At 35.5% G+C, this 17,550-nt stretch overlaps 1 protein-coding gene and 1 pseudogene across 1 annotated transcript in view; one reads left to right on the plus strand and one right to left on the minus strand.

The window, feature by feature from the left end:
* SNX4 (sorting nexin 4) overlaps window positions 1-17,550 on the minus strand; it is a 117,910-nt gene that overhangs the window by 61,205 nt on the left and 39,155 nt on the right. Inside the window, exons 3-5 of the mRNA XM_037837360.1 lie at window positions 11,950-12,085; window positions 11,723-11,872; window positions 11,238-11,285 (exon numbers count right to left, since the gene is read on the minus strand). Coding sequence (XP_037693288.1) covers window positions 11,238-11,285; window positions 11,723-11,872; window positions 11,950-12,085 — 334 coding nt within the window. The remainder of the gene's footprint in view (window positions 1-11,237; window positions 11,286-11,722; window positions 11,873-11,949; window positions 12,086-17,550) is intronic.
* On the plus strand, window positions 15,291-15,741 carry LOC119534793 (annotated as a pseudogene).

Raw genomic sequence — 17,550 nt, forward strand, 5'->3', positions numbered from 1 at the left:
ATGCCAGGTCTACATTCCTCCCTGGGAGTCATATTCCACGTTGCCAAGGAGATTCACTCCCCTGGGTGTCTGATCCCATGTAGGGGAGAGGGCAGTGATTTCACCTTTCAAGTTGGCTTAGCTAGAGAGAGAGGGCCACATCTGGGCAACAAAGAGGCATTCGGGAAGAAGCTCTTAGGCACAATTATAGGGAGGCCTAGCCTCTCCTTTGTAGCAACCGTCTTCCCAAGGGTAAAACCTATGGTAGAGGGCTCAACCCATCAAACCACCAGTCCCCTATGTCTGTGGTCATGTTAACAACCATAGAGGTGCGGTAGGCCAATACCCCTGCATTCTCCACCAGCTCCTCAAGGGGGCTCTACATATTTTTTTCCTTGCTTTTTTTTTAAATCAACTGTATGCAAAAATAAAAATTTTAAAAAACATACAATAAAAGAACATTTCAAAGAGACCATAACAAGGGAGTAAGAAAAAGACAACTAACCTAAGATAACTGCTTTACTTCCAACATGTTCCTACATTATCCCAAGAAAGTTACCTAATATAGCAACATTTCTGTGAACTTGTTCCTACTATATCCATCAGAAATTAACAGACCATAGTCTTTCCTGGGCATCCTCCAGAACGTTAAATAGCTTACCTGTTCTTCTTGGATTATTGTTCCCCTTTCCTTAATTGCTCTCTATTCCTAGTTCCCCTACATTCTACATTATAAACCATTTGTTTTACATTTTTCAAAGTTCACATTAGTGGTAGCATATAATATTTTTCTCTTTGTGCCTGGCTTATTTTGCTCAGCATTATGTCTTCAAGGTTCATCCATGCTGTCATATGTTTCACGAGATCGTTCCTTCTTACTACTGTGTAGTATTCCATCGTGTGTATATACCACATTTCATTTATCCACTCATCTGTTGAAGGACATTTGGGTTGTTTCCATCTCTTGGCAATTGTGAATAATGCTGCTATGAACACTGCTGTGCAGATATCTGTTCATGTCACTGCTTTCCCATCTTCCGGGTATATACCAAGAAGTGCAATCGCTGGATCGAACGGTCACTCTATATCTAGTTTTCTAAGGAACTGCCAGACTGACTTCCAGAGTGGCTGAACCATTATACAGTCCCACCAACAATGAATAAGACTTCCAATTTCTCCACATCCCCTCCAGCATTTGTAGTTTCCTGTTTGTTTAATGGCAGCCATTCTAATCGGTGTGAGATGGTATCTCATTGTGGTCTTAATTTGCATCTCTCTAATAGCTAGTGAAGCTGAACATTTTTTCATGTGTTTCTTGGCCATTTGTATTTACTCTTCCGAGAACTGTCTTTTCGTATCTTTTGCCCATTTTATAATTGGGCTGTCTGTACTACTGTCATTGAGTTGCAGGATTTCTTTATATATGCAAGATATCAGTCTTTTGTCAGATACATGGTTTCCAAAAATTTTTTCCCATTGAGTTGGCTGCCTCTTTACCTTTTTGAGAAATTCCTTTGAGGTGTAGAAACTTCTAAGCTTGAGGAGTTCCCATTTATCTATTTTCTCTTTTGTTGCTTGTGCTTTGGGTGTAAAGTCTAGGAAGTGGCCGCCTAATACAAGGTCTTGAAGATGTTTTCCTACATTATCTTCTAGGAGGTTTATGGTACTTTCTTTTATATTGAGCTCTTTTGTCCATTTTGAGTTAATTTTTGTGTAGGGTGTGAGGTAGGGGTGATCTTTCATTCTTTTGGATATGGATATCCAACTCTCCCAGCCCCATTTGTTGAAAAGACCATTATGACTCAGTTCAGTGACTTTGGGGGCCTTATCAAAGATCAGTCGGCCATAGATCTGAGGGTCTATCTCCGAATTCTCAATTCGATTCCATTGATCTATATGTCTATCTTTGTGCCAGTACCATGCTGTTTTGACAACTGTGGCTTTATAATAAGCTTCAAAGTCAGGGAGTGTAAGTCCTCCCACTTCGTTTTTCTTTTTTAGAGTGTCTTTAGCAATTCGAGGCATCTTCCCTTTCCAAATAAATTTGATAACTAGCTTTTTCAAGTCTGCAAAGTAGGTTGTTGGAATTTTGATTGCGATTGCATTGAATCTGTAGATGAGTTTGGGTAGAATTGACATTTTAATGACATTTAGCCTTCCTATCCATGAACATGGAATATTTTTCCATCTTTTAAGGTCCCCTTCTATTTCTTTTAGTAGAGTTATGTAGTTTTCTTTGTATAGGTCTTTTACATCTTTGGTTAAGTTTATTCCTAGGTACTTGATTTTTTTAGTTGCTTTTGAAAAGGGTATCTTTTTCTTGAGTGTCTCTTCAGTTTGTTCATTTCTAGCATATAGAAACATTACTGACTTATGTGCATTAATCTTGTATCCTGCTACTTTGCTAAATTTGTTTATTAGCTCTAGTAGCTGTATCATCGATTTCTCAGGGTTTTCCAGGTATAAGATCATATCATCTGCAAACAATGACAGTTTTACTTCTTCTTTTCCAATTTGGATGCCTTTTATTTCTTTGTCTTGCCAGATTGCCCTGGCTAGCACTTCCAGCACAATGTTGAATAACAGTGGTGACAGCGGGCATCCTTGTCTTGTTCCTGATCTTAGAGGGAAGGCTTTCAGTCTCTCACCATTGAGTACTATGCTGGCTGTGGGTTTTCCATATATGCTCTTTATCATACTGAGGATGTTTCCTTCAATTCCTATCTTTTGAAGTGTTTTTATCAAAAAGGGATCTTGGATTTTGTCAAATGCTTTTTCAGCATCTATTGAGATGATCAATTGATTTTTCCCTTTTGAGTTTTTAATGTGTTGTAATACATTGATTGTTTTTCTTATGTTGAACCATCCTTGCATGCCTGGAATAAACCCCACTTGGTCATGGTGTATGATTTTCTTAATGTGTCTTTGGATTCGATTTGCAAGTATTTTGTTGAGGATTTTTGCATCTATATTCATTAGGGAGATTGGCCGGTAGTTTTCCTTTTTTGTAACATCTTTGCCTGGTTTTGGTATTAGATTGATGTTAGCTTCATAAAATGAGTTAGGTAGTGTTCCATTTTCTTCAATGTTTTGAAAGAGTTTGAGTCAGATTGGTGTCAGTTCTTTCTGGAAAGTTTGGTAGAATTCCCCTGTGAAGCCATCTGGCCCTGGGCATTTATTTGTGGGAAGATTTTTGATGACTGATTGGATCTCTTTGCTTGTGATGGGTTGGTTGAGGTCTTCTATTTCTTCTCTGGTCAGTCTAGGTTGTTCATATGTTTCCAGGAAATTGTCCATTTCCTCTACATTCTCCAGTTTGTTGCCATACAGTTGTTCATAGTATCCTCTTATAATTTTTTTAATTTCTTCAGGATCTGCAGTTATGTCACCTTTTTCATTCATTATTTTGTTTATATGGGTCTTCTCTCGTTTTGATTTTGTCAGTCTAGCTAGGGGCTTGTCAATCTTGTTGATCTTCTCAAAGAACCAACTTTTGGTGATATTTATCCTCTCTATTGTTTTTTTGTTCTCTATGTCATTTATTTCTGCTTTAATCCTTGTTATTTCTTTTCTTGTACTTGGTTTAGGATTGGTTTGCTGTTCATTTTCTAGCTTCTTCAGTTGATCCATTAGTTCTTTGATTTTGGCTCTTTCTTCCTTTTTAATATATGTGTTTAGTGCTATAAATTTCCCCCTGAGTACTGCTTTTGCTGCATCCCATAGGTTTTGGTATGTTGTGTTCTCATTTTCATTCGTCTCTATATATTTAGCAATTTCTCTTGCTATTTCTTCTTTAACCCACTGATTGTTTAGGAATGTGTTGTTTAACCTCCAGGTATTTGTGAATTTTCTAAGTCTCTGATGGTTATTGACTTCTAATTGTATTCCATTGTGGTCAGAGAATGTGCTTTGAATAATTTCAATCTTTTTAAATTTATTGAGGCTTGTTTTATGCCCCAGCATATGATCTATTCTGGAGAAAGTTCCGTGAGCACTAGAAAAGTATGTGTATCCTGGTGATTTGGGATGTAATGTTCTGTATATGTCTGTTAAATCTAATTCATTTATCAGATTGTTTAGGTTTTCAATTTCCTTATTGGTCTTCTGTCTGGTTGATCTATCTATAGGAGAGAGTGATGTGTTGAAGTCTCTCACAATTATTGTGGAAACATCAATTACTTCCTTTAGTTTTGCCAGTGTTTCTCTCATGTATTTTGTGGCACCTTGATTGGGTGCATAGACATTTACGATTGTTATTTCTTCTTGTTGAATTGCCCTTTTATTAGTATGTAGTGGCCTTCTTTGTCTCTCAAAACATCCCTGCATTTGAAGTCTATTTTATCTGAGATTAATATTGCTATACCTGCTTTCTTTTGGCTGTAGCTTGCATGAAATATTTTTTTCCATCCTTTCACTTTCAGTTTCTTTGTGTCCCTGTGTCTAAGATGAGTCTCTTGTATGCTACATATTGATGGTTCATTTTTTTTGATCCATTCTGCGAATCTATATCTTTTAATTGGGGAGTTTAATCCATTTACATTCAACGTTATAACCGTGAAGGCATTTCTTGAATCAGCCATCTTATCCTTTGGTTTACGTCTGTCATATATATTTTTCCCCTCTCTCTATTAATATCTTTTATTGTACCCATACCGAATCTCTTCAGTACTGAACCTTTCTCCAAGTCTCTCTGTCCTTTCTTTGTTTCTCTGTCTGTAGGGCTCCCTTTAGTATCTCCAGTAGGGCAGGTCTCTTGTTAGCAAATTCTCTCAGCATCTGTTTGTCTGTGAAAAATTTAAGCTCTCCCTCAAATTTGAAGGAGAGCTTTGCTGGGTAAAGTATTCTTGGTTGGAAATTTTTCTCACTCAGAATTTTAAATATATTGTGCCACTGCCTTCTCGCCTCCATGGTGGCTGCTGAGTAGTCACTACTTAGTCTTATGCTGTTTCCTTTGTATGTGGTGAATTGCTTTTCTCTTGCTGCTTTCAGAACTTGCTCCTCCTCTTCTGTGTTTGACAGTGTGATCAGAATATGTCTCAGAGTGGGTTTATTTGGATTTATTCTATTTGAAGTTCGCTGAGCATTTATGATTTGTGTATTTATGTTGTTTAGAAGATTTGGGAAGTTTTCCCCAACAATTTCTTTGAATACTCTTCCTAGACCTTTACCCTTTTCTTCCCCTTCTGGAACACTAGTGAGTCTTATATTTGAACTACTTGTTAAATTGTACTTTGAAAGTTGTTATTTTTTTGCATATATGTTATACTTCACAATAAGGAAACAACTGAAACTGTGGAACTGTAACCCATAACATTCTTTGAAATTTGCTCTCTAATTACGTGTTGAATTGCGCTTGGAAAGATACCACTTCTATGTCTATATGTTATAATCCACAATAAAAAAAGTTATAAAAAACTAAATTATCTTAAAAAAAAAACTCAAAGTAGATCAGCAACTTAAATATAAGAAGTGTAACTATAAAAATCTTAGAAGAAAACAGAGAAATATCTTCAGGATTTTGTATTAGCCAATGGATTGTTAGACTTTCACAAAAACATGAGCAACAAAAGGTAACACTGATAAACTGGACTAATTTAATGTCCCCAGTCATTAAAATTTAAGCTCCATAAGAAGAGACATTGTTTCTAGCTCACTCACCACTCTCTCCATAGCACCGAGAAAAGTTCCTGATACTCTGTAGGCACCCAGCTATGGATTCTCCAAGTTTGCTCTCTTGGAGTTCTTATGCAACATCTACATTAGCAGGGACGCTAAGGGCCCAGACCTTGGCTCTGGCTGCCTCTGTTCCAAGCAACAGACAGGGTTCCAGATTCTTCAGAGTTAGTCTAAATTCATTTAAGGTTGGGCATGTGAAATGATGCTTACTTTCATGACTGAGTTAACTATTTATACAACATTACTTTAGTCTTAAATCAGCTAGTGTTCTGAGGGAAGGTCCATCTAAGAGAGGCTTCACACAGAATCAGGAAAGGCCAAACTACACCAAATAATGGTATCCCACTATCTTTCTGAATTTCTAAACTTTTCTGTGTTACCTGTTGGCCTTTGCGTGTTATCTGCGGCTTCTGCGAAACTTCCCCCAAATTCCTATTTAATTTCTTATGCCGACATGTAATATATTGAAAGTGATGGGGAAAGTCACGATGTGGAAGGGATAAATAATTGTAATTATTCTATTCTAAAAATATTTAAGGAAGTAAATTAACTCTAAGCTAAAGCTATAGATAAAATTAAACACGTCTAAAAAAAGGAAAATGAAAGTAAACTGACACTAAAAATTTTCTTTCTCTTACCTGGAATTTTTTGTACATTATATATATGATAAATATATTAATTGTAGAGAAGTTGTAGGTTTACAGAAAAATCATGCAGAAAGTTCAGAGTTCCCATATCCCCCCTGTGGTAGGTCGTTTATATATCCCAGAAAAAACATGGTTAATCTTAATCCATTCCTGTGATTATGAACCCACTGTAAATAGGACCTTATGATGACATTACTTCAATTAAGGTGTGGCCCAAATAAATAAGGATGGGCCTTAATCCTATTATTCGAGGCTTTATAAAGAAAGTAACAGAGAAAGAAGCCATGGGGAACAACCAGAAGCTGGAAGTTAAGGGAACCCAGAAGAGAAAGAAGATGCTGCCATGTGCATGGCCATGTGACGGAAAAGCCAAGGAACCCCAAAGATTGCTGGTCAGACAGAAGATACCAACCCAGGAGGAAACAAACCGTCTAGCCCTTGAAACCGCGAGGCCACAAATTCCTGTTAAGCCAACCCACTGTATGTTGTTTGTTTTAGCAGTTAGAAGACTAAAATACAACACCCCTTCCTTCCCCACAATTTTCCCTATTAACATTTTGCATTAGTGTGGTACGTTTGCTACAAGTGATGAAACAAGGTCATTACATTATACTATTAACTATAGCCAAGGGTTTACATTAGGGTTCACTCTTTCTCTTGTATAGTTCTTTTAAATTTTTCATTCTGGTAATATATATACAACCAAAAACTTCCCATTTTAACTACTTACAAGTATAAATTCAGTGGTGCTAGTTACATTCCCAATGTTGTGCTACCATTTTAAATTTTGAGGATGGCATATCCAAATTTCTTATAAAATATAAATATTTGGTGTGACTGAGAATCTCATTTTCATGGAAATATAGCTTGTAACAACCCTTCCTTAACCAAACATCTTTACATACATTAATTACATAAGGGAAAAAGAGAGGTAATATGGGATGGTAAGTATACCAGTTTGCATATATACTATCCCCCAGAAAAAGCCCTAGTCTTGAATACAATCATGTGGAGGCAGATGTATTAGTGTTGATTAAGCTGGAACCTTTGGGTTAGGTTGTTTCCATGGAGATGTGACCCACCCAACTGTAGGTGATAGCTCTGATTAAATAATTTCCATGGAGGTGTGGCTCTACCCATTCGGCATGGGCCTTGATTAGTTCACTGAAGTCCCACAAAAGCTCAGACAGAAGGAGCTCATAGCGAGCTGCAGCTGAGAGACATTTTGAAGATGGCTGTTGAAAGCTAACACTGACAATTTGCAGAATGCCATTTTGAAACGCAACCTGGGAGCAAGCAGACGCCAGCCACGTGCCTTCCCAGCTAACAGGTTTTCTGGATGCCAATGGCCTTTTTTGAGTGAAGGTACCCTATTGCTTATGCCTTACCTTGGGCACTCTGTGGCCTTAAGACTTAACTGTGTAACCAAATAAACCCCCTTTATAAAAGCCAGTCCATCTCTGGTGTTTTGCAATGGCAGCATTAGCAAACAAGAACAATAATTAAGAAGGCTCTAGGTTAGACATACTTAGACTTGGATTCAGCCTCTATCACTTGTAACTTTGTAACCTTGGATAGTTACTTTCTAGAATTCTTCATCTACAAAACAGGAACTGACTAGAAGTATTAAGGAATACTCAGCATTAAGTGAGATAATATACACTAAAAAAACAGTATAATTATAGGACTTAGCAGATAGTAATCATATGATAATAAGAATAAATGATGATGAAGATGATGGTGATTATGATGTTATTCCAAGAAACTGCACTGCATTCTTAAAAAACATTTTTTAATCCATTTTTGACAATCCTTCTAAAAATATTCTTCTCTATCACCTTAGATCAACCAAGCATAATGATTCCCTAAGGAATTAGTATTTCTAACAAACAGTCCTGACAACTGAGATGCACATAGCATCCTGATGACACTTCAGGAAACACTGATTTAGTAAGTACAAAGCAAGCGTAATCCAAACTTTTCTTGAGGCCTTGAGATAATCACCATGAACAACACTGATACTGAACCCATCTATAATGCTGTGAAGTCCTAGGAACTGCACAGGTATGCTGGGATCTTGGCCCCAGGCCAAATGCCCCCATACCGCAGTCTGACTCTCATAGCTATCTCTTCCTTTGCTCTCAGGCTCAGCTGTCCATTTTCACCACTGTCACAGGGTGCTGGCCTCCAGTGGTATTCACTTTTAGATCTTCTAAATTTTCTGTTTTTAATATGTTATAGGCTAGAAACTAGACAGGCAAGTTTGTCTGAATGATAAGTACGATAAAATTAAGTGGGTTCTATCTGGAGGACTGAAGAATTTCTGTAAGTAGTGGTAAGCCTTGTTACTACATCCATTTCAACATATCAGAAGTCAGTTTTGCTTAAATACCGGCTTTCAACTGTGATGAAGTTAGTTGTGACTGCTGAGTACATGACCTCCAGATAAGTGAAATTTGACTATATGTATGTCGCATATATATGTATGTCACATACATATGTATGTGATGTTATCCAAAAAGGTCACATTTCCTTGATGCAAGTAAGGACAACAAACAACTACAACAAAATAAAAAATGCAGCATGACATGTGGATTTCCCATGTCTCTTCAAACATTTTATTTCCGGTCTACTTCATTAAAAGTCTGTCTTTTCAAAGTATTAATACTGTATATTAAGTATTAACATTCAAAGACTTCAAAAAAGTATACCCCAAGTTTTTAGCATAAGGTTATCCAAGTATGGAACATAGTTATCTAAACATTTATAAAACACCTCACAAGACTCAAAGCTCTCTGTAAACGGTATACACGTGGATTCAGGTAGCTGGCAATCGAACAAAATAAAGGCAGTGAGAGAGAAAATTCAGATTTTAAAAAATTATTTCTATGACTAATTTTGTTTACTTATTGTTACTAGAGTGTTTTTGTGCCTTATTTATTAAAAAAAACTGTGTGATACGTTTGTTCATTTAAGAAATACTTGTTAAATAATGGGGTTCGCTATTATGCTCACTCTATACAAGCTGGGCAAATGGGGAAGGGGACAGAACACCGACACAGCTGGGGTCTCCAGGTAACACCACCCACCAGCTCCCCAACGTCGGCACCTTCCCAGCCCCCCACTGGCAGCTGTCAATATTTTTCCTCTGGGGAAGGAGGTGGTACAGGCTGCTGGGGTGCTCAAGAGAGAATTAAAATTTCTAAAAATTATTTCTACGATTTTGTTTACTTACTGTTACTAGAATGTTTGCCTTATTTATAAAAAATGTGATAGGTATGTTCATATAAGAAATACTTATTAAATAAGGGGGTTCACTATTACGCACACTTTTCAACTTACAGGAAGAATCTTGGAACATATTGGTCCCATTAAATGAGGTCCTACTGTATTCTCCATGAAGAAACTCAGGGTTTTCTCAAGATCACGAAACTTAACCCCAAAAACTAGATTCAAGGACAAACAATAACTAGTGACTAAACTAATGATTAAATCAATGATTAAAAAATTTTATTTTCTATTGTATAAAGAAAAAATTTTAAAAAACATTGTATTTTAGTCTTATCTTTTTCTTGTATTTTCTTATATATTCCTAACATATCTTGGAATATTTTTTAGAAAATCCTATCAAGGCAATAAAAATACAATCCTATTTTTAAAGTTTCAAATTCTTTGAAAGCCACCTCTGAAATAAAATACCAGCATTCCCTCTGAGGGCCATAAAAGTGATGCCTTACAGCCAAAAAAATTCTAATTTTTTCATGCTTATCTGTCAACAAAATATTTGTAATGTATCAGAATTTTATGACAGAATTCAATACTCAAATTTTCAGAGCAGGAAAGATTTTTCTCTTTCTAGTTTATTTTGTGCCAAATTTCAAATAGCTATATACCAATGCATAAATTTCTAAGAGGTGTCTTCAAATTACTGAAAACACATTTTAGTTCTTGTTGCCTGAATGTACTGAAACTATATTATCTTCAGACTAATTTATCAATTTATATTACATTATACATTGTATCACTTACTGTTGTATTTTGCTATTCAAAATACAGAAACCCTTTATTCTTAGAAGATATCCAGAATGAGATTAGATCTACCTGGGGAAGTTAAAATAATCCTAACTACTAAAGAAATCTTCCCAGGACAAAAAGATGAAAATTATCATAATTTTGCAGTGACCTTTGTTATATTACTTTTAGGGAAGATATGGAGGGCAGAGTGGAGTTAAGGTGGCCATCCTAACTTAACACTTAACTTAAATCTGCTCTTCAATTTTGCGATAATACAATCCATCTTCTGTAAGTTATGTATCAGTTATTCTCTTTCCCCAATCTCATTACCAAACACTAATTCAAACAACTAAAATTTAAAAGCCATACAAAAATTAATAAGCCTGTATCACTAACAGATGCTACTTCAAAATGACTCCTATTCCTATTTAAAACTGGGTACCATGCCCCAGTAGACAGAGGAAGCATGGCTGGCAATTCATTTTTTGGCGTACTAAGTTTGGAAAACTCAAACTGGATTCTTCAGAAGTATCTTTCACATCTGATAAAGATTAGCAAGTGTGGAAGGCATAAATGGGGTGGCAATGGTGGGGACAAAGGGAAGGAAAAAAAAAGATGCAAAGAACAATATGAGTACACTATGGGAAAGATCTATAGCTTGTATCTAAATTAATGTTTCTAAATGTTCTTTCCCAGTAGAATTAATACATTTGCCCATTATAGTCTCAATAGTATTTAAAATTTCACAAGTCAAAAGTGGATTGCAGCGTTTCTTTGAAAACCTTACCAATAATATTAGGTGCAAAGCCTATTTTCAATATTCACTCATTTAATATAAATACCAAGAATCCACTAAATGCATGGCACTGTGCTGGGATCAGTAAAGGAACATGGCAAATTTTTTCACACAAATATTCTTACCTTTAGCTGAAATCCAGTTTCATTCACAGTCTCCTTCCAGTTACCTTCCTAAAATTAAATTTTAGAAATCATTATTGCAAAACAAAACTGCATAAGGAATATTCCAATGAAATTAATTAAATACATATCGTTCTGTTCTTATTTCAGGGGAGATGGGAGAGAGAGGTTGAAAAGAGAATTCTTTTCATTTCAAAATCAAACATTCAAACAAGATTCTAAAAGATTATCAAAAGGTAGATCCAAGATTTTACAGATTTGGGCTTCAAAGAACTCCAAACTAATTCTGATGTCATTCAAAAAGATTCAAAAGTATCTTCCGTAGCCAAAATGATGTAGTCCAGTAATTTTGAAAATCAAAGCAATGAAATACATATAAATTAAACAAAAATACTTCCAAAAGGCCTTTAAAGAATAAGCATTCTATAGTCATGGGAAAAAAAATCTGAAATGAATTTTTTTAAAAAGAATACATAAAAGGAAAGTACCTGTGTTAAAAACAAATAGAAGATTTTATCTTTACAAAGGATGGGATGTGAAGCAACTCTCAAGAGAAAGTTTTCTAAACCAATCCGTCGTCTTTCCACAAAATCTGGATCCATGTTGTCAGCAGAGAGTTTATGCCAAACAAATTCTGCCTAGGTAAATAAAACAATCATTAAGCATAGTCTATCAATGTTAAATACTTCTAAATCACTGCCATTTCACTTCTTACCCTTTTTTCTGGTAGAGGTGGCACAACAATATGTGGATAGTAAACTAAAAGGTAGCTTCTCAACAATTCAAATTCACTATACCGCCTCCATAGTGAGTCTGTTAGGACACTCTGACCATCAATATGTTCAACTGACCTGAAAAGGAATAGAACATTTATTTTATTTTTAAAAAAAAAATACAAATACATACACATATACACCTCTTTTAAAATTTATAAAACTCCATTTACTGAGAACTTATGAACCATGCATCAAGTAAATCACTTTTCATGTATTATCTTATTTAATCCTTAAACAACCCTGTGAAGCAGGGGTTATTATCCCCATTTTACAGATGAGGAAGCAGCAGTGTAGCACATGCTCTGCCCATAATCACAAAGATCTGTGGGCAGACCACTCAGATCCATCTGATTCTAAAGCTCTCCATACTGAATGTGCATTTTGTAAAGTAGGACAGAAAGGCACGGAAGCTAAATCAGTCTTGGAATAAACCCAAGTCATGAGAAAGTATATACATCATGCTATGGTGAGCACAAAATACACGCTTGATGTTTTTATTATTTATATATTGAATATGCTACCAAAATTATTCATACATATGAATAAAAAGGAAACAAAATATGATGCACAAACGGCTCCCCTGGCAAAAATATAGGATTAAATTATAACTTAAAGATTTGATAAAATGTTAGCTATGACTAGCATTATTCCAATTCAGAGTCTCAACTTCAGCTGATAAAAACATCTGGATTAATACTGAGTATCAAATTATTTAAAATCATTACCACAGAACCCACATATTGCTAATAAGTACACAAAGCCTATAAGCAGTATGTTTAAAAAAACTATTAGAGAAATGCCACTTAAGCCAGGATCTAGTCATTAGAAACTTTCTAGACTATAACTAATAGTACAGAAAAAACAATCATGGATCCCAAAGCTACCCTATTTATCCAATTGTTTGACAAATGTTTAAGAGTGAAACTGTCTCCTACTAAACCACTTTTGCTCTACAGTAGCCCCTCCCTTACTGGTTTGCATAAGTTTCCATTTCCTTTTTTTTGAGTCTCACCTCATGTTTATTCATAAGAAGCTTGCTTTACTGCAAGACAGTTTCCTGTATTCCTCTCCTTTTGATTGGTTTTAGCCACAAGGAAATGCAGAGTCAGGAGAAGCTCTGACCTTTGCCTAATTATGATAGTAAAAATCCACCCACTAATCATGCTAAGCCACCATTTTTGAACATGTGATACATGAAGTAGCATGATCTGGAACTGTGCACGCTCCACTTAAGCCTATCCGTTAACCCGTCACCTTGCCTTATCCTGAACCACTCCCTTGGACCCACCTACCCAAAACTGCATAAATGCCTCAAACCTTTTCAGCTTGGGGAGAAAGATCTGAGGCTTGCCTGTTGTCTCCTTGCTGGGCTGCCTTGTAATAAACTCTTTTCTCTAAATTCTGGAGTCACAGCATTGACTTCTGTACACATCAGAACATGAGCCCACTTGAGAGGTGACAAGAGCACAAAATTGGTTTTATATAACATTTAATTAATCCTCACAATAAAATAGTATCATTAACCCTGTTTTACAAATTAGAAGAATTAAGGAATTACCTCATCCTGCCTCCAAGTCATTGAGGCATATTTACCTCGTGTAAGAGAGGTCTAAGAGAAGCATATTATTACCTATTTTTTAAAGGTTTGTATTTTATGAACAAGAATACACAAAATCTTTGGGGAAATTAAAATCAGTGACTTTGGCCTTATTCAATCATAGCCAACTAAGCTATCTCAATATAGGCAATTACTAAATAGGCCTCTACTTTTATCATACAGCTTACCTACCTACTTTTTATAGAAGTTCAACTTTTAGTTAATATTAAGGTTCAATAATATTCAGATTGCCCAAGATAGTCTGCATACTGATGAATTACAGAAATAATTCTACATGATTAAATTAAGATATTTGAGGGTACTGATTGCTTGAAGGCTGTTAGTTAACCTTAGGGATACTGTACTTACAAAATAATCTATTCAAAAACAGTAGTTCTCAAAGTGATTACCTGTATGATACAAGGAAGACAAGAATTTCTCAAGATAGGAAAAGCACAAAACAAACCACAAAGACAGATAAATTGACTATCTTAAAAGTTAAAACACTTGTACTTTAAAAGATAACATAAGGCCAAAAGACAAATATTTCTCACATTATAGTCCACGGTCCATTTGCATCAAAAACACCTGGAGCTTTGGTTTAAAAAAAAAAAAAAAAAAAAAGGAAATTCCTGGACCCCATCACAAAAACCTTCAGTTTCATAAATTCTCCAGGTGATTCCTTTGCATTTTAAAGTTTGATAAACACTGCTTCAAAGGATAAATATATTACTCAAGTATGGTTATTTCTTATTCCCAGTTTCAAATAAAGACTGAGCTAAGGAAAAAGAAAAACAATTTTCATTTCAAAGTTTAAAGTAAATAATTATAAATTACTCCTGATTATTCAAATCAAGGTTCTCTTCCAGCAGTAAAAGTAATCAACACCTAATTTCATTGCCCAAGCAGTTGATGAAAATAGGCACAAACTAATTAATATCCTTTTAAATTTTAAACTCAAGAGTTTACTTAGAAAGATGGAGCTTACACTCATTTCTAAACTATGGTTTTTTTAAAGTGGCTAATTTGACTTAAAAAAACAAAAACTCTCTCATGGGACTAAAATTTTAAAAAACACCTTACAAATCTGTGATCTATATACATATTTACATTTATACACACAAAGACATCATGACCCAATTTTTAAAAAAACCACCTCACTGCTCTCTTTTCCTAAAATTCCTATAATATATAAATTCTCTGTTTTAAAAGTTTTTTTGTTTTTTTCTTTGCTGTTTCTGTTGTTTTTTAATGGAAGAAGAAAAACTATATTTACAAAGAGGGTTTACAGAACTGTATGCAGATTAAACCACCCTCACCAAGATCTTAATTTCCATTTGGAATAGAACCTTAGACATAGAAGGAGCTTTGAAAAGTCACGGGGCTTAGCATTAAGGCAAGATATGTAACTTTTGGTAAAATCTATGAAAATGGTGGATTTAAACATTTTTTTTCTTAAAAAATATTCACATTAAAACATGATTGTAAGACCTTATCAACTTTATTTATTAGGTACATTATTTTATTCCAGCGGCTATCAAAAAGCTTGGTCAGCAGGATGGGGGAGCATGTTGACGGGGGTTTGGGGGTGGGGCAGAGAGAAAGAGCATTTGAGGATGGGGCCTGGCAAGGCTCATCTTGGAAAACTGCGTCTGGAAAAGCGATTTGGCAATGAGGACAGTGATGGTGCCCATGACCATGACATCTCTGGTTGTTCAGAACCCCTTTCCTGTGTAGCCTGCTCTGGACCTTTTGTGCCTCAGGTGCCAGAGCTGAGGAGCCTGGGGCCAGCTTCTCACATCCTGGCAGCAAAGGCCTGGATAAGAACACAGTGCACGACCAAGAGCATATCATGGAACATCTAGAAGGTGTCATCAATAAACCAGAGGCAGAGATGCCTCCACAAGAACTGCAGCTCCATTATTTCAAAATGCACGATTATGATGCTAGTAATTTACTTGACGGCTTAGAACTCTCCACAGCCATCACTCGTGTCCATGAGGAGGAAGGGAGTGAACAGACACTACCAATGAAAGAAGATCTGATTAACTTAACAGAAGGTTTTTTGAGAGATGATGATAAGGACAATGATGGACACATTGACTATGCTGAATTTGCAAAATCACTGCAGTAGATGCTATTTGTTTTCCTCATAGTTGTATGCAAATGTGACCTGATATAATGTGAACACTTTTAGTAATGAAGAATAATTTATTGCTGCAGTATTCTGGTAAAAACCTGTAGCAACATGTTACACTGGGTGAGAAACAGAAATCAAGAGAAATAGAAGGCAATGCATACTGCTAAACCTCTTAACTGGACAAGGTTCTGATTAAAGAATCCTTTTAGGAATATTGGATAAATGGAGCTGAGTTCTCAGGAACTTGAATTTGTCTGTAAAATACTGCTAGTCTCTTGGTTTTAATTCATGCTACCTGAAAAGTAAGACCAGAAACTCTGCCAAGTGGACACATTTTTCACAAACAGAAGGAATGGAGTGAAAGTCAAATGCCTCCTTGTTACCTCTCTTCAGGTAAATGTGCTCAGTATTCTGGAAGGTCGCTGGCCTAAAGGATTACTTGCTCTGGGCAAGTGGATATTTATAGGGCTGTTTCAAAGTCACAACATAAGAATGTCAAGTGTTGAGTTCAGTTGGTCACTGAGTTCAAGATCGTGGATCCTCTGGCATTTTGAAAATGACATACCACTGACCTAAGTAATTAATGTTTTTTGGTTTTTCAATGTTTTATAAAACTACTGCCACATCCTTATACTTTATCTCTTCAACTTGGGACAGACTTTGAATTTAAAAGTGTTCCCTATTCTAATCAATAGCAAATGTTCTGGCTTTCTTAATATTTCTATTTAACTCTTGTTTTCTAGCATTTTATTTTTGTAATTTCATTCATCAGGCACAATGATTAACCTGATACAAGTTATATTTCAAAAGGAATGTTGTTTAAATGATCTCTCCTAGACTGATTACATGAATTCTTTCAGACCAGTAAAATTAGAAAAAGAGGCTTAACAACTCTCTAACAGTGTAAATCTCAACAGCAGTCGAATATTAGAAGCAACAGATTGTAATCTGGCTTATTGGATATGATGCACACACTGTAATAGAAACCTGAAATGATGGTTAACTGAATGGGATAAAGAAATTGCATAAAATTTGCTGTAAGGTGTATAAAGACTTATTTTCTTTATTAAATTATTCTCATAAGAAAGCATGTATTTGTAAAAATGGTTTCCTGTGTCATGTATTTGTGCAATCAGAGCTGAACTATAAGCTATTCTTATAGTATCTAGCTATTTTGAAAGATGTGTATAATGAATTCAGATATATGGACCAATAAAACTGAAGAAACAAAAACAAAAACAAAAATAGCGTGGTCATATTTATTTGTTTTAATTGAAAACATATCTGCTTAGTCTCTGCAGAGAGAAAAGAATTAGTCAGTATATTCTTTATATAAACGGTCTATAACTGGTAACAGTAGATCGAGTCTTCCCTTGCCTTTCTCTAAGCAAAACAATCCTAATTCCTTTAACTTTTTCCTTAAAAAAGTTAAAAAATTTTTCTACTGAGTTCTGATTTCTTACTCCATGATTCTGTCTTTTCTCTTTTACCCCCAGACTCAAAGCTCCAGTCTCAACTTCTTCCCCTGTTAATTTCTCTGTAACCACCAATTCTTCTAAGAATACTTAGGTCTTACTATGTATGTCCAGACTCCTTTGTTCACCATCTCTACCTACCTAAGTCCACTTCATATGCCCCCCTGAAAACCTGGTATCCTTTCCCAAAATTGCACAGGGATTGCATCTAAGACCAAGAACTCCACCAATACAGGTGTCAGGTAACACTCCAGATATCAAAAGTATTCCAGTAGTTTTCATCAATAGCTTCAATGGAGTCTAAAATGTTTATTTCTGAAACAGGGTA

This window comes from Choloepus didactylus, chromosome 1, assembly GCF_015220235.1.
Source record: "Choloepus didactylus isolate mChoDid1 chromosome 1, mChoDid1.pri, whole genome shotgun sequence".
Lineage (NCBI taxonomy): Eukaryota > Metazoa > Chordata > Mammalia > Pilosa > Megalonychidae > Choloepus > Choloepus didactylus.